General features: G+C 36.5%; 2 protein-coding genes and 1 non-coding gene across 6 annotated transcripts; 1 reads left to right on the top strand and 2 right to left on the bottom strand.

Annotated features, from left to right (window-relative positions):
- Window positions 1–4,892: 4,892 nt before the first annotated feature.
- On the bottom strand, window positions 4,893–4,966 carry TRNAN-GUU (transfer RNA asparagine (anticodon GUU)). The gene has a single exon. It is a non-coding gene; the product is annotated as a tRNA-Asn (tRNA).
- A 7,525-nt stretch (window positions 4,967–12,491) lies between these two features.
- On the top strand, window positions 12,492–22,139 carry LOC132315976 (protein RIK). Of its 4 annotated transcripts, none has more exons than XR_009483886.1 (12): window positions 12,492–12,789; window positions 13,777–14,017; window positions 15,864–15,962; window positions 16,104–16,138; window positions 16,224–16,299; window positions 16,531–16,626; window positions 16,707–16,793; window positions 17,232–17,325; window positions 17,433–17,550; window positions 18,025–18,535; window positions 20,121–20,434; window positions 20,941–20,998. XR_009483886.1 is itself a non-coding variant. In XM_059814451.1 (12 exons), the coding sequence occupies exons 1-12, from the start codon at window positions 12,713–12,715 to the stop codon at window positions 21,581–21,583; spliced, it is 1,827 nt and encodes a 608-aa protein (XP_059670434.1). In that variant the 5' UTR covers window positions 12,496–12,712; the 3' UTR covers window positions 21,584–22,139. The 4 variants fall into 4 exon arrangements, 3 of the variants coding, with proteins under 3 accessions (XP_059670436.1, XP_059670435.1, XP_059670434.1); XM_059814451.1 differs by lacking the exon at window positions 20,121–20,434 and adding an exon at window positions 21,465–22,139 and having other exon boundaries at window positions 12,496–12,789; window positions 20,941–21,214; XM_059814453.1 differs by lacking the exon at window positions 20,941–20,998 and having other exon boundaries at window positions 20,194–20,691.
- A 1,165-nt stretch (window positions 22,140–23,304) lies between these two features.
- On the bottom strand, window positions 23,305–26,203 carry LOC132315975 (exocyst complex component EXO70E2). The gene has a single exon (XM_059814450.1). The coding sequence runs from the start codon at window positions 25,437–25,439 to the stop codon at window positions 23,472–23,474; it is 1,968 nt and encodes a 655-aa protein (XP_059670433.1). The 5' UTR covers window positions 25,440–26,203; the 3' UTR covers window positions 23,305–23,471.
- Between the last annotated feature and the right edge of the window lie 891 nt (window positions 26,204–27,094).

The raw sequence follows: 27,094 nt of genomic DNA, 5'->3' as shown, positions 1-27,094 counted from the left end.
ACACACATATATCTATATATACATATATACATACATACAACGCCTTGTCCGCCATCCGTGCTCTCTGCAGCCAGCTACCTATCTCATCCGAGCTTCCCCCCTTGCTCGCCGGCAGCCGTTCCGAACCTCTCTGCCCACCCCATCGCGACTAAGTTCAGTCCACATTCCACTGCCGAACTCATCACAGAAATCCACATTGCCGAGCTCCCCTTTTGCTACAGGCTTGGCTGGACAGACCAGCAAAACGAACCGGTGAGGGATGGCAGCTTGTGCACGCTAGCGATTGACAAAATAGCGGGCAAGATAGGCTGTGGATGAACACCGACAGTGCTCGGATGTGGTTGAATCGCAGTGGGCTTGCGGCACTACACCTACAAGCAATGAAGGACGGTTCGCGACAGAGACAAGGTGGATGGTGGGTTTGCAAGGCGGCCTAGTGGAATCTCGTAGCGAGCAAAGAGAAGCCCTCACCGACCAAGCCCTCACCAGCCGCCAGTCCTCCATGGCCAAGCCATCCATAGTCAAGCTCTCCACCGGCCGAGCTCTCTATAATCGAGGCCGAGTTCATCCCAAACGGCAAGAGACATGCCGAACAAGCAAGGATTGAAAACGCAAAGGCCAATAAAATTTCTCCAGCGGTTGTGGTATATGGCGTTAATGGAGGACCAAATCGGAACAGTAGCCATCGTTGAAGGCCATGTTGCCTAGAGACCGGCGAAATCGACGGCAGTAAAGAACTTGATTTTTTTACTGAATCGGAGAGCAAAAAGGACTGCACGGCGAGGACGACGATGACTACAATAAATTTAACGAGGACGACAGCGACCAAGGATTCTGACTGGACGGTTCTTACTAGCAATGCAAGGATGTGCTACAAGGGTCTGTTCTTAGCTAAGAGAAGTGAGTTTGAACTGAACGGTGGTGAAGAGAATTGAATGGAGATGCATTATCTCTTACTGACAAGGACGACGGCGACCTGAAATGGTGGGGTTCTGATCAGCAAGCACATTATCCATAGCCGGCGACAAACAATTTTATCTTCTGGGTTTGAGAGCTATTGAAAGAGAGGTGAGAGAGTAAAGTTGTGTACATGAATGAAAGAGATGAGATAGAGGGTAGTTTGGTCATTTTATGTGAGTATTAAAATATATCTTAGGGCATATTAGACATTTCATGTCACTTAAGGCTGTGTTTGGCTCTGTTTTTTAAAAATGGGATGCATTGTTCAAGTTTACAAACCTGAGTAGTGTCTTTGTCCAAAAAAAAGCTAAGTTATATATGACTGTCAATATGGCAAACCTCAGAGGGTGTCGTTGTAATTAACCCTTATTTTTAATACTCCGTGTGTGTATATATTACGGGCAGCAAATGGGCGAGTTGGGTCGGATTTGAGTTGGGTTAAAAATGAACGGGTTAACATGAATCAAGACCCATATTCAACCCGTTCAGAACGGGTTAAAAATAAACGGGTTGAAAATGAGTAAGGTCAATCCGTTATGACCTGTGAATTCATTAATTATTATTTTTTAATTATTTTTAAAATTTTGCTTTTTAGTATTGTTTTCTTGATTTGTTGTCTTCCATGTATATGTATTCTGACCTAAGTTTTCTTCCATGTATATGTATTCTGACCTAAGTTTTCTTATTACTCAAATTGCCGTGGAAGTCGCATATAACAATAGATCACTTACGATTGATGGGGAAGGGAAAATCATTATTTCTTGGGCTATTCATTACCCTCGTAGCACTGCCGAAGTAAGTGTCAAGATAGTTAATTACAATTGTCTATTCATATATATATACACACACACACACATTTGTTTTTAATGCATGAATATATATTCAATTTTATGCATAAATTATATTCACATTTTTTTTATGCATGGATTATATTATTTTGGCTGCACATACGATTTTATGGTAGCAGAAAGTGGATTCTATATTTTCTTTTCTTTTTTAACTGCACATATTAGCAAAAGTCTCAAAATAATTGTACAGTGCAATCATTATTTTGATTCTATATTACCCAGTGTCTTTGGTAGAGTGTACCAAAAAAAAAAAAATTAAAAAAAAAAATTAACAGTAATTTTTTTTATTTTTTAAAAATAAATTAATTATTTTTTATTCATTTAATTATTTTTTATTTTTTAAATTATTTTTATTTTTAAATTAATTTTTTAAGAAGGTTTTTAAAAAAATTTAAAATTATTTTTTAATTATTTATTTTTTTTTAGAAGAAGTTTATAGAGAGAGGGGTTTGATAAGAGACAAATTTAGAGAGAGAAGATTGTGAGAGAGAAATGAGTTGAGTGCAATATAGAATAAATATGTGTTGTATGTTTATTATCTGAATGGTGAAATATGAAGGTACTCCTAATGGGTTGAAGACCATATCGAATATGGTTAACCATATTCAACCCATCTTGACCCTCAAATTAAATGGTTAAAAATTACCCAACCCATCTTGACTCTCAAATTAAATATAGTTCACCCATAACCATTAAAAGGCGGGCGGATATGGGCGGGTTAATGGTTCCTGACCCATTTTGCCACCCCTACTATTGACCAAAGCTAATAAAATATGTTTCCTGATAGACTTCCCGCGAACTACACACGTTTTTTAGTATATAAAATTCCTACATTATTTAACCTATTTCCATTTTTTAATTTCATTGAAAACTTTTATTAGTCTCTTTCCGTATCATCTTCTTTGTTGGTTTTTTACCCAAAAAAAAATTAAAAAATAATGCTGAACAAAATTTCACAAAATTTTATTGAAAATAATATTGTTGAAAAAAGATTCAACAAAGAAAGAACAAAGAGATTGAAGAGTTGTAGGATAAATTACTATTAACTCCTATTTGACTTCAAAGCCTAAAGAGTTCCAAAATTTATGAACTGTCATCCAAAATTCAATCCTATGTAGAATTTTAATTAATTTTTCTTTTTCTCAATATATATATATAGATATAATTTTTTTTTTTTTTTTTTTTGTAGGCTACCCATTAAAGTGATTTATAGTTTTAAATAAGAATAAAAATGGAATATTGTTGTTGCCATCTCTCTCTTTCGTTTTATTTTTCTTTCCTTTTTTTTTTTTTCATCTTTTTCAACTTTTATCACCTAGTCAAGGAAATTAAAAATAAAAATAAAAATAAAAACTTCTAGCATGTAAATTGGGTTGGATTAAATTTGTATATCGGATCTTCATTATGCCAATTAATCGTTGCTGCATCTATCACTTTAATTATGGTTTTTTTTTTTTTCTTCTTCCCTTCTTTGTACACTTTAAATATGATTTTTTTTTACTAAGGATATAATTGTTAAGTTAAATTATGTTAATAATGATTTAATCTTTTTGGTCCATCAGTCTCTTATTAATTGTTTCCATCTATTCCTTCTTGTATCGCAATTAGTTGTGAAATTTGAGGATTGACTGGTTAATGATAGGATGTGATATTTATTTTATTTTTTTCTTTTAAAAGGAAGAAAAAAGGAGGAGGATGCAGTTCGCAGATACAAAGCTAGGTAACGGTGGTAGCATGCAGCGTGTTCTATGTGGTCTATGTGGTTCGTGCAAGCTCTTTCTTGGACGACAGGAATGCATGGAGGGTTGTGTATTTGCAGCAGACGAATCCGAAAAATTCCTGAAATTCCACAATAGTATTATGACATATACAAGAAACCGTAAGAAATTCATCGATCTGGCGTGTGATTTCGCAGATACAAAGCAACCACCCATGCAGCGTGGTCTATGTGCTTCGTGCAAGCTCATTCCCGGACGACAGGAATGCATGGAGGGTTGTGTATTTGCTTCGATTTTTCCGGCAGATGAATCTGTCTTTCTGGCATATACAAGAAAGCGTAAGAAATTCATCGATCGGGTGTGTGATTCCATAGATACAAAGCTAGCTAACGGTGGTGGTAGCATGCAGCCTGGTCTATGTGCTTCGTGCAAGCTCATTCCTGGACAACGGGAATGCATGGAGGGTTGTGTATTTGCTTCGATTGTTCCAGCAGACCAATCTGAAAACTTGCTGAAATTTTACTATAATTCTCTGACATATACAAGAAAAATTTAACGAAGCCAATCCGAATCCGAATTTTAACAGTGCGGACCTGATCATTAACAATCTCCAACATCAGGTCAAGTCGCAAGAGTTTCAGATACTCGATCTCAAGAAGGAACTTAATGGAGTGAAGCAGTTGGTTTTCGGGTTCAACCAGATGGCTGCTGCTGCTGCTGAACAACCACGAGAGCACAAGAAAGTGAAGCGAGAGCAACCACAAGAACAACCACAGGAGCACAAGAAAGTGAAGCTAGAAGGACAGGGTTGGTGATGTTGGTTATGAGGCTCTCTGTAATATAACTTGCTAACTCATCATCATGATACACATACCTTTGTACTTCTCATTGGTGTTTCCATTTTATTTGCATTTAAATTTTGGTTGGATCATCACTAATGGGGTCATTAATTAAGTCTCCTTTTTTTGTTCTGAATTTTTCTTGAGTTGATTGAATTTTTGAAGATGTTAGTTGTTTTCAATGTTTCTGAGTAATAGAATTGTACAGTAAAAAATATATATATACACAACATGCAAGCGAAGGCATGGCTTGATCAAAATACTAATATCTGGACTTCAATGACAGAAGGTCAACCAAAAGGACTTATGGATTGCTTGTTAGTATACTGCTTCTGTTTATGGCTCGTGGCAGCGGAAGACATAATATTTAGGGTTTCAGAGAGAGTTCTTATGTATTTTGAAGCAGATGATTAGTGCTTTTAACTTGAAACTTGTAAAAGAAAAAAGATTGGTGTCAATAAAGTTGGGCATTGTTCTGTTTCGAAGCAGGGTATTTTGTTTGTGAGGCAAAAATAAGAAAAATTAAACGCTAGAAGGAGGGCTTGAACCTCCGACCTTGTGGTTAACAGCCACACGCTCTAGCCAACTGAGCTATTCCAGCTTCATGCTATATGTGTCAGTAAAATTTTTATTTTTCACCTTCCTGCTTCCACGTAATAACTAATACCTATTAAATCTGAAAAGAAATAAAAATAATATTCATCTACAAAAATTATAGTTTGAAAAGAAAAATAAAAATCAAAAGAAGAGTTGTATTCCCGTAGTATTTGTTTATTTTTTTTAAGTAAAAGGTTAACAATTCAAGTTTTTGAGTTTTTTGCAAAAGTAAAATATATAAAGGCATATCATTTTTTTTTTTTTTCAACTACTGCTCAAGTCCTTTAAAAAAAAGAAAGAGTAAGGACATCATACCATATATAATATATGCATAGTCTAAACAAATCATATTATAAAATCCACCAATAGCTTTAATCTAGTGATAATTCACATACCCTTTATTATATTAATAAAAAATTGGTGTGTGAGTAACTTGTTATTAGAAAAAAATAATAAAAGGGAAATTAGGAAAGCCAATTAACACTTGCCAAGGCTTAAATTAATAGTAATAATACTAATAATAATAATAATAGCACCTTGATTTGACTTATCTCCTATTTGTTAATATTTCACATAGTTTCGTAATACCACTTACTTTTTTTGAAGTTGTCGTTTATATAACAAAATTTTCTTGTCGTCAAGACACTTAATGGAGACTAACAGAATAAGCTGAAGTTAGCGGTAAAAAAAAGAATAAAATGTCAGTATTGCCCTTATGATGTCTGAAATGACAATAAATATTTTATGGGCAAAACGATAAAATAACATAATACTAATAAATATTTTATGGGCAAACGATAAAATAACATAATACTATTACTAAATTGGATGCCCGTAAATGACAAAGAAGGTAAGTAAGAATATGAAACTAATAGTGGGTTTATGCGAGATATTGACAAATGTACTGACGTAAGTGAAATTTACCTTTTACTATAATTCCCTTATTATAATTGGTGTAATAGAGTTCTTGTTGCAAATCAATCCATATGAAAAGAGTCTTGGACTTGTAAAAGTAGGTAGGCAACCGAATATGCTTTTTGGGTTAAACAACAAGTGTCTAATTCGTTACCATAGGTGTTGTCTTTGATCTGACTCCAAGCACCCTCTTAGGTGGTGTTCAATATGGACAGTTATTAGGTCATTCTGCCTTTCAAGAAACGGATAAACAAGATGATCTAATCATAAAATATGGATGACAATTTGCCCTACGAGAGCGGGTATCCGACCCATTTATATTAGTTTTGAGGGACCGTTTAAATTATTTAGGGTAAATTATACTGACGCCCCTTAACTTTCAGTTAATACCCCTAAACGGACAATCAATGCACAAGTTTACATTGACAACACATGAAGTTTCAAAATTTTACACACACACCCCCTCCAGAACTTTGACACTCGAGGAAATGACCATTTAATCCTTTAAAAAGTATAAATTACTAATATAACCCTATAAACTAAATTTTGAAGCTCGAAAATAACCTCATTTTTCATTCTCTCTCTAAATTGGGCTTTAATTTCGATTTTATTTCAATTAATTCTCAGTTATAAAGCAAGAATTCCTACCCAATAGAGAGATCAATGTTGGTCTGTGATGAGAGAGATAGGGGTGGGAGGATAGCGGTGGCTAGTGGTAGTGGGTTGTGCTCAACAACGATATGATCAACGATTGCAGCAGCGAACAAAGTTCTGCTTGGCAATATCAACGGTTTCTACGTCGGACATTGCATTGTCGTTCTTCTCTTCGCTGGTGCGATTAATCATCTTCGCCGCCGGTAATTTTTGCCGTAGGTAAGATTAAATTCTTGCTCGGGCCATCATTATCGTCATTGTGGTCTTGGGGTTTGAAGCGACTTGGCCAGGGATGTCGACAGCAAGGGAAAATGAGGTCACTGGGTTGGATCTGTTATGCAGTGTTATTGTCAAGAATGATTTAAAGCGGTGAAGTTTCCAGTGTCGGTGATGGCGTTGCTGCTATAGAGCGAGAATAGGTGTGTGGTTGTGGCGGTGGTGTGTGGGTATGCCGGTGGTTGTGGTTGTAGTGCTTTGTGTCTGTGGCCAGGAGCGGAGCTAGTGTATGCCTAGGGGGCACGTGCCCCTTACCCTGGCCACGCTTACATGTATATATGCAAAAATTCATATAATGACCCTCTAAAATTATCCCTTAAATTTTGTATTTTTTTTTTTTTTACTCTTTAAATTAGTTTAATTTCCATTAAAAAAAAAAGTCAAATTTTCCTTTTTGAATCAAATTCCAATTTTTTTTTCCTTTCAAAATTCTCTCATTTTTCTTTTCTTTTTAAAATTTTTTGTTAACTATTTATCTTTCTTAAATTACTCATTGATTGGCATATTATTTTGAATAATTTTTTTTTTCTTTGTCTCTTGATTTATAAAATCTATGTTTATTGTCATGATTATTGAATTTTTATTTTTTTAACATTGTGCCTCCCTAAATTTAATTTATGGCTCCGCCCCTGTGTGTGGCGGTGGTTGTGGTGGTGTGTGTGTGGCGGTGGTGGTTGAGAGTCTGAGAGGGGATTTGTAGGACGAGTTTGGAGGAGTCTTTGGTGAGGGGTGGTTGCGGTGGTCTGTGGAAAGGGAATTATAGAATAATATGATAAGGGTTATTTTTGTCAATACGTAGACTCGAGAGTAATTATGACTTTTGAAATTTCAACGTGCTAATGTAAACTTGTGCGTCGACGGTCCTCATAATGACGTTGACTAAAAGCTCAGAAAGTGTGAGTGGATAAAACTAAATCGGCCCTGTTTACCATGTCTAATCTACACGGAAGAAAATCATCTCCATTCGCTTCTCACTGGAACTGGTCCAGTGGTGGGCCCCGCGGCTGATGTGGCAAGGCAGGTAAAATGTGATTTTACTGTAGTTTTACTTATACCCTTTCTGTATTGTACGCCCTTTCTGTATATAGCCTTTCCCTTTCTGTACCCTTTCTGCTCATACTGTATTTCATTTTCAAGTTAAAATTCCCCCCAAAACCAAAATTAAGTTTGCCCCCAAAACTGATACTGATATATATATACATATATATGCCTCTGCTCTGTAAATGTTCCACAACTCTCTTCTCAAACATCCAATAGTTCAGTCAAGGAAAAGGGAAACCGAGTAAGAAGGCAACCAACACATTAGACACGTAAAGGGAAAGATTTCTGAAGAGAAGGTCCCTGTTTAGACACACAAAGATTTCTGAAGAGAAGGTGCCTGTTCAGAAGCTCCGTTCGGAAAAATCACCATACATTCTGGCGAGAAGCTGCAGTTCCGATCAGGGTTTTCGACAAGAAGCTGAAGCTCCAATCATCCATTCCGGTAGGAAGCTGAGTGCCTAAAGATGCACACTTCTCCACATGCATAGAAAGCAGTACAATCTCCTTTTTATAGTCTTCCATATCTACGAGTGACACTTAAAAGGAAACTGAGAATTAGATTGCATTTTTCAGAAGTTTCCTAAAACTCATAAATTACATACATCATAAAGAGAAAGTGCCCAATTTACATAACAAAGGAGATAGATGAAAGTAAAATCTCGATTAATCCCATAAATCACGTATTATTTATAGTTTTACAAAAAGAAAAAAAAAAGAAAAAAAAAAAAGAAAAAAGAAAAAGAAAAACCCATTTGCAAAGAGCAATACATAACAAAACATAGTGAATACCTCAGGATCTGATTATCTTTGTCACAATTCTCAAATCGTCAAACAACACAATGTACTCAGAATCAATTGAATTCGTCTGAATGTGAAGCTCGGTCGATCAAGATCAATTTGAATTCCAGCCAATGTTGCAGATGTGAAGAGAGAGAGAGAGAGAGAAAGAGTGAATCAATTTTAGTGAAGCAGAAGACGAGCGAGAGCAAAGCTCTCTTTCTCTCTCGATCTCTTTCTCGATATGAATGTTGGTCGAGAGTTATATCATATATGTCTCAATAATTTGTGTATCTCTCTACAATTTCTCTCTCTATCTTCATAGCTGTAGAAGAAATAGTAAAAAAATTGGCTTAGAAGGGACGAAAGTAGCAGCAGCTGTGAATTACTCTCTCTCACTCGACTGACACCGACCGTTTTAGAGAGAGAAATATAGAGATCTACCCACTCCAATCATTTCTCAATCGCTTTTGAACATTTTTCATCAATATATATATATAGATGTATATATGTATGTATATAATGAATTACACAGAAACAAAAGTGAAGGCATGTGAATGGAAAGAGTGGAACCAACTGGAAAAGGCATGGTAACTTCAGAAGAAGACGAAGAGGAGACTACAGGAGTTGGAAGGAAGAAGAACAGTGGAACTTTAAACGACGCCGACGAAGATGAAGACCAGAGGAGAGAGATTAGGGTTCTATAATTTTAGCCAAAGGTAAAGTTGAATGTAATACCCCTAATTTTAAAAGGATAGTCCTGGTATTTTGGTTAATTATTTAATTGTATTTTTAATATTTTAAATTGCTTGTTTATGTGAATATTTGAGTTTGTTGTTTATTTGCCTGATAGTTGATTTAATTGTGTATTACTTGATTAAAATTTATTTAATTGTTTATTTGTCTATTTAATTATTTTGTTTAATTAAATTGTGTGATTGTATGTTTTTACGTGGTTTATGATAATAATTGTTTAATTAGGTAGTTAAGTTTAATAAGTTTTAAAAGTTTTAAAATACGTTCATTACTTAGGGTTGGTTTTGAAGTTACGTATTGGTAGCCGACGGAAAGTATAACTTAGGTTTTCTATGGGCCGATTAGGATTCATTGTAGGGTTTGGATTGAATTTAGGTTTTGTATAAACCTATAAAATATGTAATAAGGTTCTACCTAGGGTTTTTAGAACCTAAACACATATGTGGAGGCAGAGAGAGAGAGATAGTAGAGGAAGGTTTCCAATAGTCGGAGTTCGCCGGAGAATTTAGGAAGCGACGGTGCAAGGTTTCAAACTGAGACCTAAAGGCAAGTTCTAATCCTGACTCCTTCCCTTTGCCTCATATTCTTTACATATCTAACACAACTCCAAGGAACCATTAAAGATTAAAATTAAATTGGATTTTTTGTACCTCTGTTGATTTAAAACTGATTGTAGTAGTAACGTTGTGTACTGCTTGTTTTAATGCTTCTTTGTGTATCTTGTGTTTTAAATTCATGTAAATTGGTGTATGAAGAGTTTATTAGATCTAAAACACATTGGGAACAATTATAAATTAATCTGTCTCGCATGGTGAATTTACTTGAAACAGTGATGTTCCTGATTTCTTAACTTGCTCTTCTTGAAATCTTCTTGCAATAATCCATGTTTTAATCGATGCGGGAAGTTGAAAAATGAATATAATGGATTTTGGAACATGTTAAAACTTAGTTTACACATCTAAGAACCCTAGGATAGAAAGACAGTTCATCAGAAACACGCCGGACGTGAAAGAGATGAAGAACAGAGAAGAGACGACTTAAGATTTAATAGAGCAGGCTTTTCCGGACAAAGAGCAGGCTCTTCTTTTAAGTAGAGCTAGCTCTAGGGGTCTTAGAGATGGCTCTTCTTCTAGTAGAGCCGGCTCCAAGATGGGAGAGCAGGCTCTTCTTTTGGTAGAGCAGGCTCTTCCCTCGGGTGTGCGTTTTTCAATTTTTCTGCGACTGTGTGGGCTACAGAACTTGGATTTTGGAATTTTCAGTTTTTGTTGGAAGCTATATTGAGGTGTTTAGAGGTGGTCTAAGCTTGATTAAAATCCTTGAGAGAAGATTTATGTAAAATAGAGCAACTTTGTTTAATGCAACGGTAAGTAAAAGCTAAGTAAATCAATTTACTTTTCTGGATAGAAGGATTTCGAATTGCTTAAAGTTTAGGATAACAATTCTTAGTAATAAAATTTACAGTTGCTTATTTGGAACATAGTTGGTTTACGGTTTCCGGAAAGAAATGATTTTATATTGCTTACTTTTATGATAGCAATTCTCATGGATGATTTGTTTTAAATTAAGTTCCAGTGTTATAAAAATAAGCCTGTGAACGTCTATATTCTGTTATGGTTGTTTTGAAATAATTGGTTTACATATATGACCTGTTGTGTCAATTATTGGGCATTGTGGAGTAGTATGGATTAAGCCTGTTAACTGACAATCTTTTATCATGCTTAATTTGGAACAATTGATGTTTGTACTTAATGTTTTATTATCAATTGTGAATTGTATGGATTAGTTGATAGTTATAATTTGTATTTATTCTATCAACTGCTGGATGGATTGGACTGTATGCACCGGCATGGGACGGTGACATACCAGGAATGGTTTAGTTTTAAAATACTAAATCCAACCAGTATTGGAATAAGGGAATGGATTATAAATAAATCCTACTTATATTTATGCCAAGTCAAAGAAGCTGCACAAGCTGAATGACTAGCTGGATTACTTGTGATCTATGTTGAGTCAAAAAAGCTGCACAAGCTGAATGACCAACTGGATTTCTTATGGATGGATAGGATAGGATTTTAAATATATTTTATGGTACCACGATATGAGCCTGAGTTTCAAAGTTGTTGGTTAGGGAACGTATATGCATTGGGATGCATAGCTGGCTATGATGGTTGAATGTGTACCCTGCTAGGTCTAAGTAGTCATGCCCACCTCAGGTGCGCTTTGCATGGTGCCTACTAGTCAGGTTGAGACGGGCCTATAGTCCAGTGAAAGTCCTGTAGTGTGAATATATATATATATCTACAGACTATTTAGTTATTATTGGGTTGATTAGCATGTATATGCATATCGAGTTTCTGCTTGGATTGTAGTAAGATAGAACTTATTCATGGGCCTGACCCACTCCTATTTTTCAAGTGTACGTTAGTTCCAAGCTGAAGCTTGTTTGTGTTGAGCAGAGACGGTCACTCATTCTTCCGACGACGTAGGATCTCTCTTCATGATTTAGATAGGGAATTCTTCAGTTGACATTTCAGTTTGGTTATTCTTATTAGGGGTCCACTAGAGATGAATTCCCGAGTTGTTTAAACTTTCAGTGGTTTTGGACTAATGGATTTTAAGCATTATATGGTTAAGGATTTTATTTTAGAAGTCCTTCCGCTTTTATTTATTTATTTTTCTTAATTCGTTTTGTAATCTGTGTTTGTTAAATATTAATTGTCTGATATCCGAGGGCCTGATCAACCCATGTCTCGGATCGGAGGGATATCACATTGAAGGTAATTTTTAACAAAAAAAAAAATATTTATTAAATGTAATTGTAAATTATGTATTCTGATTTTGTATAATGTATAAGTGTATGGTATATTAATATAAATGTATGGGGTATTCGTACATGTAGTAGATGAAAATAGTACATCAGTAATTTTTTTTTTTTTGTGTAAATGCTGGGTGTTGACTGGATGCTAATTGGACAATGATGGGGCAAATAGGCTGAGGTGGTTTCACCTCAGCCCTTGGATCTGCTCCAGTGAGAGGTGCACTGGAGCAGATTCGGATCCAATCTACACCGCTTGTTTTATCATTGGTCTCCTCACCGTTCTATGCCTTCTCGCACCATATGCAGCCTCGTCCCTCTCCTCCCACACCCACCAGTAATTAGCTTATAAAACGCACCAAACAACCCACATCACCACCAAGCATACATATACAACCATCACAACTACAAAATATATATTTTATACGCATACATATATATATATATCTCGAATACATATCCTCCATTATCTGCAAACGAAGAAGCCAATTGACAATAAATAGCAACATCAACGGTATGACAGAGGATAATTGCCCTAGGGTGTCATCCGCTGAATCGATGGCCTCCACCGAATCTTCAACAACAAAGCATAGGTATCCAAAAACCCTAATTTTCCATCCTTCCCCTCTTCAAATTCAATACCTTTTCCCCATCAACATATTCAGAAGTTTCGCTTTTGCAGTTCCTTAAAGAAATTTGGGTCCTTGTAGATCGATATCCTCATATTGGATCCTGACATTATCATCATTCTTGCTCAGCTATTGATTGTACTCAAACCGTATAATGATATCGATTTTAGGGTTTTATGTTTAATTTTTTTTCCCCTTTTCTTTTGACTTATTTAAGATTATATTGCTTTTGTCTCAAGTTTATAAATTTTATACATAAAGATGTTTCTTTTTATTCCAAAGATGTGATGCTTTATCCTGTTATTATTGGATTCATTGTTGCTGAATTGCAGCAGAGGTATGTCGAAATTTGCTGATTTGGTTTAGCTCTTGAAGATATGATCTTTCAAGATGTTTAAACACACACACATGTATGTATTGAAGATTTGTAGTGATAAAAGCCTTCTAATCGGATGAACCCTTGTGGCATATATCTCACTTGAGACAAACTCAAATCATCTACATTCACAAAATCATTCACAAAATTAATCTTAATGGGATAAAAAAGAAAGCCTGGTTAGCATATAGGTGGTGTACATTTAAGCAATTTATTCTTAAAGCCGAAATGGCATACACTTTGGGTCTCAAATAACTTGCTGTTATACTTCTACAGTTATCGGTCATACCATATATATATATATATATATATATATATATATATATATAATGATAAGTATTATTGTTAATACCACATCGACAAGTAAAAAGTGCCATTCAATGAAGCCAGGTGTTTTTGGCATTTGCAACTTAAAAGATTATGGTGAACAGTGATCCTTATTGTTTAACCAAACTCAAAGTGTTCATAAATCTCAACTTCGTCACCCTTCTGCTTGTTTTATGATCAATACATTTGGCGAATAGTTCAACATAATGGGTCTCATGATTAGTATTAACTTAAAGCACATGTTGTAGAAAAAAGAGGAAGTGGGATCAGCCTGCGGAATCCTTGGTTTCAGTGGGAGTAGCGGTACCTGGGATTCTTCCCTTGGGCAATGTGGGATCTCTTGTTGGGATTGGACTTCCAGGTGTAGCTGCAGCCTCTGGAGCTCTTTTAATGAATCCTCTTACTGCCTGCTCTACAACTGTACCGCAGGTGTTTCAGGTGCCTTCCATACAGCCACATACTGCTGCAGTGGTCCAAAAAATAACTCAAGTAAGATACATTAACAGAAGTTTGTTGCATTACTTATGGGTTCATATTAACTCTCTTTGTTTTTCTTCTTGTCAATTTCTGATGACACGGTGTATATTATAACAAAAATGAGTATATAAGGTTTGCTTGTCCATTTCTAAAAAATTGATTTGCATAGGAAGTTATATTATTATTGTTATTTAGATAATCATTTCTTTTTGATGCCAAATACATCAGCTGCATATCTACACCGGTGGAACTATGTATCTGTTGGTATTAGCAGATTCAGCACTAAAGAAAAGTGATTTATGTCACGAATATATGTGGCGGTGTTGCAGTGTTAGCTTTGTTTTGTTGGATATGCACATTTTTTTGGGTGAATGCACAGCTGTTATTATTCTCAAGAAGTAACATTGGGAAATATTTGTTTTTAGCACGCAGACAAGGCAACTTTCTGTTTTACCCACCAATAAAAAGTCGTCAGGGTTTGCAATCACTACAATATTGATATGTTGTATATATGGATTTGACTATTTCTGTGCTAGGTGTTCTTTATTCACTAAAGAAATTGTGAAATAAATGTTTCTGCAAACTATCATGGATTGTGTTTCTTTTTCTTTCTTTCTTTTTTTAAAAATTAACAACTCTCACCCCAACCCCCCCCCCCCCCCCCCCCCCCCTTCTCTATTTTTAAACCATTCAGTTGTCGGTTTGTATTATCATTCTTTTTTATTTTTTTAATGAGAAAAATTGTACTTCGAAATGGTATCAGTTTTGTATTTTGTATTTATTATCTTTGCATATCAAAGATTATTGTCCGACTTGTAGTACTGAAACCAAACAATACCTTTATTATACTGATATATCATATATGAAACCATTGTTGCATTCATTGCGAGGTATCTCCCTTGATGTTTTTGGTCTCTAATTTAGTTGAGTTAATTACATTCTCTGTTGCTTGGTGGCAAACAAATGTTGGAGGAGATCGTTACTTGTTTTTAGGGGAGAGGATTTTTTGTTATTGTGATTTCTCATGTATGCTATGTCATTGAAATATATGCATAGAGAAGAGACAAATAACATGTTGAATTCCACCCTTTCTCTTAAAGTGATATCTTGTAATAGTAATGGAAGTGGCCATCTATTGTTTCAGAGGATTATAGAGTTTGTTATCAACAAAGCACCAATTTTCCTGTGCTGTTTTGGAGATAATAGTGTCAGGTCTGAGGCTATTAATTAGTATATTTTTCTTTAGAATCAAATCAGGGGTTGTCACACTTTGTTTAGCACCTCATATTGTGCACACATGGGCTTTGGCTTGTTGGTACAATTGTTGAGATTACATAAAAGATAAAAGGGTGGGAGGTTTTAATGACAGTTTGTTGGAAGGAGGCAGAGAGTTAGGTAGATTACATCTGAATCCTTTTCAAATGTGTGGGGGGTTCCAAAACCTATTAGATATGGTGGGTGGAGATGGCAAAGGGTGGAGTAATCATGTAAATTTTCGCTCCCCTCATCACGGGGATGAAGGCCTGTTATTAAAGATGGTTTTGGGAAGGGTTCACCCAGGTCAGTAGCACATGTGGAGCCTCTATATTGATGAATATCTCCTTTGTTTTCTTTTTCGCTCCTTTTCTATTCTCTTCTCTTTTTGTCTTTCTGTTTTGGTTGTTGCCAACTTGCAATATCAATTCATGTACCACATCTCCTTATGGGTAAATTTTTTTTATATTTTTTATAGGCATTGAGTGTCCAACACGTTAAAGTGTTCCTTTCCTTTTTACCACCATGCATGTGTTTTTGACATGTCCTGTTGATATATTTTACAATCCATTAGATTTTGAACAATATATATGTTCTGTTGCAGGCGAAAATCCAAGATGAGTTAATAGCACGAGAAATTGTCATAAATGATGCAGAATCTTCCATTCGTTACAAGCTCACAAAACGTCAAACCCAGGAAGAGGTGAATCTTCTTTAGTTTTATTTACGACTAGAGGATAATCGAGCAGTATAATCTCAATTTTGTTGACCTATATGCTCAATTTTGTTGATGTTAGCATTTAATTCTTATCCTTGGAACTAATATAATTTATTGAATTTGCAGATTCAGAAGTGCACAGGTGCTGTAGTTATTACTAGGTAAGCAAGTCATCAAGGCAGTAATGATGTCTTTTTAGTACTTTATTGTTATATTACACAGTTCATTTTTGAATTGTATTTGCAGGGGCAAATATCGTCCTCCTAATGCACCACCTGATGGTGAAAAACCACTATATCTTCACATTTCTGCTGGGGCGCATGTAAGTTTCTTTTATATATATATATACATATGTATATATTCCTTGGATGAGACATACTTTGAATGGGTAAAATAGTTGAAAAATGTTTTGTCAATATGGCTCTACAGTTTCTTGCCAGTGGGGATACTTCCAAGCTCTTGTTTTTTGTTTTTATTTTCGGATATTAATTGAATCTCCATATCTGTGAAGCATATGAGTTTGGTTTACTGGAATTATTGGTTACCTCTGCAGTTGAAGGATACAGTGGAACGTATTAAAGCAGTTGATCTTGCAGCCGCCATGGTTGAGGAAATGCTGAAACAGGGTTCTGTGAACAATGGAGTAAAGGTAACACTTATCCAGTGCAGCTCTTGTATGAACGTGTGTTTTGGGAGGTTTGACGCATGCAACGACTCTACTTGAATCAGGTTACTCAGACACTGAGCACGTGTGTGTTTTTGGGTTTTGAAGCAGACCCATCCTTGAACATTGCTGCTCGTATTCGTGGACCAAATGTGAGCCTTTCTTTGACTCCTTATCCTCTTTCCCCCTCTCTGTCTCTTACATATTATTGATATATACGCTCTGGCTGACCAAATTGCTGGACCTCTTGTTCATTTGCGTAATAATTTGCATTTATTGGTTTCATCATCATTGTCATTGTTATTATTTTTGGGCACTACACAGTCCCCAGGGCAGGGTTTAGAGATGAGGGTTTGGTCCAATTTATCATTTCATGGATTTTCTTTTGCACACATTCATCTGGCATTGATAACCACTTTTCTAGCTTTATTTTGTCTGTTTTGTGTTTTACTGTTTGATGAAATTTTCAGTGTTTATATTGCTAATGACGAAAATGAGAGATTCTAATGTTTGAAGCTTTCTCTGACATCTCCATACAATTGGGAGAGTTTGTTTTTTGTGTTGCTGGTGGTTGGGTTTTGTACATGCAGGACCAGTATGTAAATCACATTATGAATGAAACAGGAGCAACTGTCTTACTAAGAGGATGTGGTTCAGGAAATTCTGGGAGTGCACAAGGCGAAGGTGGTACCTTGTTGTATGCTGTGTGAAGCTCTTGCAAGTTTTTCAATATATTTATGCCATTCAGCATATTGTTTGCTGTTACCTATTCTCTTTCATTCTTCTTGCAGAAGGACAGCAACCACTGCATTTATTCTTGTCTAGTAATACTCCCAAAAGTCTTGAAAATGCGAAGCTTTTGGCTGAAAATCTCTTGGATACAATCAGCAAAGAGTGTGGTCTTTCCAGGTAATTAGGTTTAATTTATGCCCACATATATCTTAGAGTATGAGTGATTATACTCAATGGAACAATTGTGTTTTTTAAGGGTTGGCTGCAGTCTTTCTTCCAGAATAGGGTGAGGGAAATGCACCCTAGGTGTTTCTTGGTAGCTACTACTGGATGATATAAAACATCATATTTGCTTGATCTGTGGTCATAGAAAGATCTATTTTATCCTGCAAGACTTTATAAAATCTCTTAGAACAGACTTTGGGCATTCTCTTTTACAATTATAGGGATGTGTTTCACCCAACTTGTAGAATTCCATAATCCTTTATCTTTTCAAGAATTCTTTTTGGTGCTTAGTATATCATCAATTTATGCTTTTTGCTTGAATACAGTTTTTTATGGGTTAACATGGTGGAAGTGTACTTTTTTCATGTCACATAATGTTCTCTACACCCTAAAAAGAGTAACTTGTGGTTAATTTCTTTGTCCTAGGGTCTCATCAAGTAAGGTCTATGGTGCTGTTCCACCACCACAACAATTGTTGGCTGGCGTTGAAAGTTCTGGGAATGAGCTTCCGACAAATATTAGTTCAGCTGCCAGTTCAACATCATCTACTGCGGGCTCTATACCAGTTCCACAAGCTACCCCGGTTACACTCCCTGGTTTTACTACTATCAGTCCTCAGGCGACGGTATCAGAATCTGTGGGATTGTTGAACTCTGGGAGCTCTCAACAAAACATGCTTTGTTATCCCCGGCCTTCATTAACTGGTGGAACAAGCTATAATGGATATGGTGGGATATACCCCCAGGCCACACCTTTGCAACAAGTTGCCTTAGCCCTTAGACAGTCATCTTCTCCGGTCACATCTACAGTTGCTCCTGTGACAACAATAGCAAGCACTGCATCAAAGTCAAATTTTGGGAAGGAGAAACGGCCTAATCAGAAACGAAAGTTTCAGGAGTTACCTGTTGCCTCAAAGGGGCCTGCACAACCCCATCAGGTATCAGTGCTTACCTGCAAATAGATGTATAGATATAGCTTTGGGTTATTGCACCTTATAGGCTTCTGGAATGAATGTAGAAATAAGTTAGATTGAAAAGGCCGTATATTCAAGTATAACCGTTCAGGAGTTTATGCTAATCAACAAAAGTAAATGTTGAATATTTTAAAGATCAAATTGGAAAAAGACCCCTGAACACACCCTAACTATCAAGTTTGTCAAATAATCCTATGTGCAATTAATTTGTCAAAACCCCCCCTAAAGTTCTTCTAAATGTTGCAATTACCCTACCTTCTGTTTTCCATTACAAAATAAACAGAAGGTAGTCAGGTGCAATGCACGTGACATACATCTTTGTAACCAATGTTTAGTATCTTTTTAGTAGGCTAAATACCATTTGACCAATTTTACCCAAATATACCCAATTTGGATCCATTTATACAAGCATTACCATACCCGATTACCAGCCCTGTTTCACAAATGACTAACCTAATCCCATCGAAAAACAAACACTGCCTTTACCACCTTCACCATTGTTTCCAGCTGCATCACTTTCTCTTTTAACACAACCACACAATGATGGTCATTGTGAAGAGGAACATTAATAGTGGTGACATCAAATTACTGAGAGGAACCATTTTCATGAACTCCTTAATCTCTCTCAACTCTTAAAACAGCAGCTGTCATCACCGGTGAATGGCTATTTCTTTCATTTTCTTGAGTGAGGCTGTTTTTTGCAACTAGTATACCTTGTGGTTGTAAAATCTATATATACCTTGTATTTTTCAAATGCATGAGATTTCACAATATGCAAAAGAGGACATAGTACCCCAATCAATTCTTTAATTCAGAATCGTATATGTTGAAGGACAACCTTCATATGGTAGATTTTGAGGTTGGTATGAATTAAGATGATATTTGTGTATCTCATTCTCTTCTGGAGCTTTTCCTTATCAAATGAATGGTTGGGGTTGCTTGTATTTTCTTATGAGAAAAGGCAGATGCTGTTAAAAGAGCTTATAGTTCAATGTAAAGAAGTAGTTACACATGCAAAGCCACACTCCCTCTTTTCCCTTTGTTATATATTTGAATGACAGAGAAAAATATCATTATACATAATCGAAATCAGAGTTTCTATTTGAAATGAAGTTGTTGGTATGTTTGTTGCGTTATAATATAATATTAATTTTTAAAGTTGCGATTGCAAAGAGAGGCTGCAACTTTCCTCCTGGTTGCTTCTCTGGGTTTTGTGTATTACAACCCAAAATCTTGTTCTAGGCTTTGTTTGCTAGAGGTGAGAAGAGAGGTCAGAACTCGAATTTATTATCATGAATCCTGTTGTGATCACCTTGAGTGGTCTGTTGCATTTCCTTCAAGGATATCATGTAACTCAATTGTATATATTTATTTTCCTGTTTGTCAATGAGCATGATTAATTAGTTCCAATAAATATTTCAGCTAAGGTTTATTTATTAATTATTTAATATATATATATATATATATATATATATATATATATTCTATTTTATAAGTTTCCAATTGAAATCAAGTTATTTGTTCTGACTTTTACTACTTGATATTCCAGGTATTTTCTCTGACCTTGTATGAAGCTAACAGGCCGATACTGGACCTCTGTTGGACCATTTGTATGTTAACAGGGTTTTCTCATTATGGAGGCTGCATTGGATTGGCGCATGCTGTTTCAATGCTTTGACCAGGCTGATTCCAGAATCTGTGCTGTTTGGTTTAACCTGGTTATGTGGCATATAAAATAAAAAATACACATTTGCATCAATATTTACTTATTTGTTTTTCCACTGCTGATCCGGAAATGAAGTTACGCCTTGTTGGCTTTTACATCCATCTATTCCTTTTCGTCTGTTTCCCAGAACTTGATGTGTGAGTATCAAGCTTGGGCCTATTTGTCTCAATTGGTATATGCTGCTAAAGCCTAAAACTTCATATCATGCGAGACATTTACAGTCCAGTAGCCTATGGCAACCAACTCAAGCTAGCGCACCTATTAAGACACCCCATGTTCTCAGGCAGGGTTTATACCATTACGCTCACAAGCAGAATCTTAGCTTGAGCCTACCTTGGCACACCTCCTGTGACATTTGATCATCTCTTTCCCATCTCTTTCCATTTTTTTTTTTCCATTGGCAAGAAACTTACACCATTTGCTCCTATGGAGACTTTATACCCTCACCTTCCAGATTAAGAGTCAGAGGAGATACCACTAGGCTACAGCCTTTACTGGTCCATCTCTCATATATTAAGCTGCTGCCTTTTTGGTTGATTTTTCTTCTTTTTCTTCTTTTCTCATCAAAATTTCTAAATGTATTTTATTTGTTCTTGAATAATGTTTTTCTCATCTTTATTCTACTCTTATTGAGGTGTATCAGGTTGGATTTTTGCCCCCGAAGAACTCACTACGGGGATCAGAATTTGTTAAGCCAAGTGAACCAACACCAGATTTAGGGGTGAGAAGTATTTCAATGATGCCAGCTCCAAAGAAGCTAGTCCGGCCATCATCCAATGGAATGCCACTGCTCCCTCCAAGGACCATGCCTCTGCCGCCACCACCGCCACCGCCAAAATTCAATTCATCAGCACCTGTCCTTAAAGTGCATGAGAGGAACACTATTCTGAATAAAACAAATTCTGGAACTGTCCCTGGTAGTTTCTCAAACTTAAATCTATTTTGCAGTTTTGAATGTTTAAGTTCAATTGTTAAGCACGAGGAATCAATACTTTTAAGTTAAATGAAATCTTTTAAGTGCTGCCTTTCTCTCCATTTCCGAGGCAAGTGGAAGCTGCTTCTGACATTGTGGCAACATTCCTTAATACTCATCTAACCCAATATGCTAGCATGTTTGGCTTTCGGCATGTTATTGTCTGATGTACTATAGTTGTTCGGTTGTTTCAGACACTTTGATCAAGCTAATGGAATATGGGGAGGAAGATGATGACCCTGATGAGACTGAAGAATCCTTCAAAAGCAACTCAAATGCAGTGGCGGCCCCAAAACCATTCTGGGCGGTATGAACCTTAGGTTGCATCTCTGGGATCACTGGCAATAGCAGCACGTGAATTTGGGCATTTATACACCTAATTGTGTTGAATTAGCACTTAGGAAGTGTTGAAGTGTGCGTTGCACGAGGCAAAACAAGGTGGCAGGAAATTGTAATGCATAAGCTGTCTGCGATCTAACCTCCGAGGCTAAATCAGTTTGGTAATGGCTTCTCAACATTGGGTGTTGCAAGGAAAGCCGAGTGGAGGACCTTTGTTGTAACTTGTATCCCGGTCTTTAATCGTTTACAATTAATGTTGTAGCCTAGCCATCTCTCAGCAATTAGGCAAATTATTAGTTTTAGTCTAAAAATTATTTTTAGCTCGTGGAGTGATTAACGGCTTTGTGTGGAAATTTATGATGGAATACAAGTTAGGGTGTCTGAACATGGCTTTAAGGTCTCAGGGTTTAGTGTTTAATTGTCATAGAATGTGAACTATAATTGGATTCACTAGCTACTTGTCATAGCTTTTGACCATATCAAGCTTTGACAAGTAGCACAGTTCACCCTTTACTTTTGGTCATGAAAAATCTGAGAAAATTCACAGGTCTTATTGCAAGTTGGAGGCATAATGCTCTACCAATACAAGTATCAAATCAATCATTTTCCAGCATTAACCCTATGTCAAACAAGGTTAGCATGATGAAAGTGAGAACTGTTCCTGAGGAAAAATATTTGCATCTACTAAATCAGATACAGATACAGATACAATCCCTCTCCTCCCCAACATGGACACATTTCTAACTCCAAATTCAGGCCCCATCATGATTTCTAATTCTACTTTATTTAAAGGGGACAATTCAAATGACTTGTACAATTCTTTTCCATAATTTTTTTTTCTAGACCTTTTCATGAACCTGAATGAGCCACAAGCTGACTAGTGGGGTCTTAGCTCCAAGTGGTCTTCTCTGACCCACAATATTTGTGATATATCTCCACAACTCGATTCTCTACAAAATATCTAAAACAATATCAATGATACGAAACTTCTGTTGGACCTACAAGGGTTTAATTTGTTATTAATTCAAAAAGTCTTCTTTGGCTGGCAAGTTCGTTCAATATGGCCACAAGAAAGCTCCATCACATTTTCTCCCACCTTGCAAAGAGATGGTCCAAGACAAACCTAATTTTATAATAATATGTTAGCGATTGCCTAGGATATGCCAGGGAGGCATAAGACAAGGAGTTAGATCCTCTCTTGGTAATTGCCAGATGTATGCAGGATGGGGACTGAATTGCCAGATGCTAACAGGATAGGGACCGCATGAGTTCGATAATTTCTAATACGGGAGATTGCATGTGTCCAATGGTTGTCATGACAGTCCTTGGTTAAGGCTCGGACACACTCCTATATAGGGGCATGTATAAACGCATCTCAATTGCCATCATCCTGCTTTGTAAATTTATCTTTCACAAGGGATACATCATATCTCTATTTTCACCATTTTTAGTTGTCAAGAGACATCATTGCTGCATAATTTTCCCTGAACTCGGACACCTTCGTCGCATTACCTGATTTTACATGTTAGATCTTACTCCTAATTAAGCAATCAAAAACATTATATTAATGAATTCCGGACAACACTTCCCCTGTTCCAACTGTTTTGCTTATTATGTTTAAGGATATGGAACTAACATTTCCAGCAAAACATACACAAATAGATTCAACACAAACACACCAAGCCACCAACAAAGTTAAACCAATGTGTGTTGATAACACCAATTTTTACTATCACAACAAAGTGAACACAAGATATTACAACGCCACAATCCTTTTAGCCTTATTGCATTACATATATTGGGAGAGAGAGGATGTACCATACCATTTCAGTAGATTATCCCGGAGTATACCCTCTCGGATATCACTTCCAGTGGCAATTATGTAATGATCTTGGAGCTCCCTCGAAGAAGTCCAAGAGGAAATTCTCTAGATCATCAGCACTATACTTAATGTGCTTGTCACTAATATGGTTGAGATGTCTTCCTACAAATGTCCGGTAGGCCTGGATCACCTTAAGGGATGTTGAGATTCGTAGATCTTCTCGAAGCTGACTATCTGCTACTAACCATCCGGTTTGGCTTTTATAAACCTCCTCGAAAGCAAGGTAGAAGTTTTGGAGCCTCTCCTTGAGAAGAGATTTTGAAAAGGAATTTGAACCGTGGTGCTGAATCCCCTCATCCTTGAGTAAGGAGAGGATTGAACTCCAAGTGGCTCTCTCATAGTTCATTGCGAGCTGTTGGAATTTCCCTATGTGCTTGCGAATCCAATCATCTCCCAAGATAGTTCTTAACTCAGAACCCTTAACTTTCTCAGCCATGTAATGTATATTGTTCATCAAAAAAAGGTGCCGGAGAGAGTCATCCTTGTATAACTTGGCTTTATCCTCAAGGTTGCATTCTAGAATGGAAATGAGGGATCGGAAGTGTAGAGCCATTGGTGAGAAACAACAAGAAAATCTTCCGCTTGTGGAATCTTCATCGTCAACTGGACTCATATCTGGTGAAACTGATTTGGGGGGCTCTTCCCTGTCCTGGTCCTTGAGGGCCACATTAAGAGAGTCACTGTAATCCATGAGAGTCCTGAGGTAATTCATGACATACCTAGTCAGATGATGAATTCCACCAGCAGCAAAAGGGTTTGATGATATGTTAGAAGCAACGGCATTCTGAAATTCAAGAAATGTTGCCTTCACACAATCACCCAGTCTCCTTAAAACATCTTGGCATTCGGTTCTAACATAAGAACCAATCTCATTGTTGTATAAAGCATCTATATCTGGAGTAAGATCTGCTAGCACCTCATACATGTCAAGAATGCGAAATAATTTCTCTGGTTGGTGGGGGCCAATGGCTATGGCTTCGCCGAAATTCAGAAACAGCAACATTGAGGCTTTTGATGCCTCTACAAAACAAGCAGAACTAACTGAGTCAAGCTCCCCAAAGATCTGGTCGCTCAGCCATTTCTCACTGGCAAGATAGACTCGCACAAAGATCTTCATAGCCCGCATCCATCTCCTGATTTTTGTATTCAGGGTGCTCCATTCCATCTTTAGCACATCCTCAATGCTCAATTTCTCCACTTCAAGAATGAATATGCAGTCATCCAAGGCATCTTTTCGGACACTAATAAAGGCCTGGCAACATTCCTGATCATAATTTGAATCAAACATTAAATGAGTAATGCATTTGAGCTCAGGAATCACATCCGATTGGACCAAATCAATGATGAACTCCTCAGAGCTTCTGCTCATACTATCTCTCTGAATCACTTCCTCAACCGAATCATCACCAAAAGAGACAATTGAGCCCTCATCCACAACATCCTCCTCATTCGAACGGAAAGACATCCGTTCAGGCTCAAAGGGTTGCCTGTTTTGAACAAGCAGGTGCCTGAACTCTTCCTCAAGTCTTGCCATCGCAGTCTGAAGAACATCGTGAGCCCTCCTGAGAAGCTCATTCTCCTCACTATCTTTACTCAAACGCAAAGACTCTAAGCTTTCAGTCAGCTTCCGGATTTCGTCCACAGCCTTCACATACTCATAAGCTTCTTCAGGGCCACTATCCCATATCATAGACTGATCCGCCTCCCAATTCATGACCTTATCCTGAACAACATTTAACCTTTCTTCAATCTCACCAAACCCCTCCTCATCCTTGCTTTCTTTCACTTTAGACATGGAGGACAATTGGGTGCCTAGATCTGCCAAGATTTTCCTCGTATCATTCGTCAAATTCTTGTTCGTCTCCAGTGCCTGTACGAGGTGCTGCGCCGCAGCAATCAAGTTTTCTTCTCCTTCCAACATTGAAATAACAGATTTACAGTCTCCCATAGCATAAGAGACAATCCCAAAATCACAAGGAATCACAGGAAACCTAACACCTCTTTTCGAAACCAGAAATTGAAAGTTAACCACTTAAATTGAAAGCTAAAACCCTATTTTTCTAACCAAAAATCACTCATATGCCCCCAATATTACAATCAACAGAAAATTTAGGAATTTCCCAATAGTAGAACCCTAGAATATTCACTAAAAGAGAGCCAAATTACTCAGAAAGTTGCATACTGGAAAGGAACTATAAGGACCACAATATGATAGGATCAAACAATGGAAGATATGATCCAAAACCAATCTTACTAAGAATTCAATAAAGATCGACCTAATCCAATCTCAATTTTTTGGAGGGTATTATCAAAGAAAAGGCAAAAGAAAGAACAATGAGCTTCCTGCGGACAAAATCACATAGATTATAGCACAAGAAAATGAATTTCTAAGCTAATTGGCATGAACAACAATCCATGGAAGCTAAAGATGCACAAATCTTCAAAGCAAGATTGATGCAATAAAATAATGACTCCACTTAAGAACAAGATCTATATATGTGTTATGTATGTATATATTGAAGTGATTTTTCAAGGAGAGAAACAAGTCAAGATGGAAAAATCAAGACTGACCCCTTTTGTAGCTACAATCTACCACTCAGAACTTTCAAGAAACAACAATATTCTCTAGTGGCTGATCTCTGCAACTTTGATGATCTTCTCAAGACTTTTCTTTCTTGCACGGCTTTGTTGCTTTGACCATATTTTTACTCTTTGCGGAACACATATAAATACAAAAAAATAAAATGTAATGAATTGCCAGAAAAGGTGCTTGTTTGGAAGACAAATGACAGAAATGCCACTATGCAATGTTGTCTAAAGTGTTGGTATATTGACGAGTCTCCAAATGTGAGGGGACAAGTGTGAAAAGTCAAGCATGCACAACAACATAGCACGAGATATTTTTTTTTTAAAAGCAAAAGAAATGGTCAAAAGTATCCCATTTGCTTGGATTATAATCACAATTGAACCTTTTTCATGTGTTTTTATTTATTGTCCCGAGATATTCTAAAATGGTAATATCACAATCTGAGCACTTTTATTAAATTGGGTTAATTTAAGCAAGATTAAGAAGGGACTAGTTAGTAATGCTTTGATCTCATCTTTGAGAAGAGTAGTTTCCAAGTTCCAAATACACTAAATTTGGCATTATTTCTCTCTCTAAATTTTTACATTTTTTTTTTTTGTTTTCCTTCTTTTTCTTTTTAGAACAAGTGTATTGCCCTCATAATACACGCATCATTCAAGTTAGGAGTGTGGTTCGAAAGTGAAACCTCAATAACTTACCTCAAGGATCCCTGTCATAGCCGCTATGCTCTTGGGAGCCCCTGCAATGCCTATTCGTGCAAGTACATAAGATAGTTGGATATGAAATTCATAGTACCACTGCTATGTACTTTAAATTAGTCTTAAATTTAAATTTCACCACCATCAGATTTAGGAACTCGGATCCCATCATATGCACACGATGATATAATGCACAAAATGAAAATGGAAATCTTCTCACATCGGATGGATCCTATCGTCCAATGAAAAATTGATTTGAGTGTTTTTTTTTTTTTTTTTTTAATAATTTTATGAGGATAAGATTTGTTAATTATTATT

The sequence above is a fragment of the Cornus florida genome, unplaced genomic scaffold (assembly GCF_030987335.1).
Source record: "Cornus florida cultivar Cherokee Brave unplaced genomic scaffold, ASM3098733v1 CherokeeBrave_3.0.0_Hap2_Chr07, whole genome shotgun sequence".
Taxonomy (NCBI): domain Eukaryota; kingdom Viridiplantae; phylum Streptophyta; class Magnoliopsida; order Cornales; family Cornaceae; genus Cornus; species Cornus florida.
This window is presented reverse-complemented; position numbering and strand designations above follow the sequence as displayed.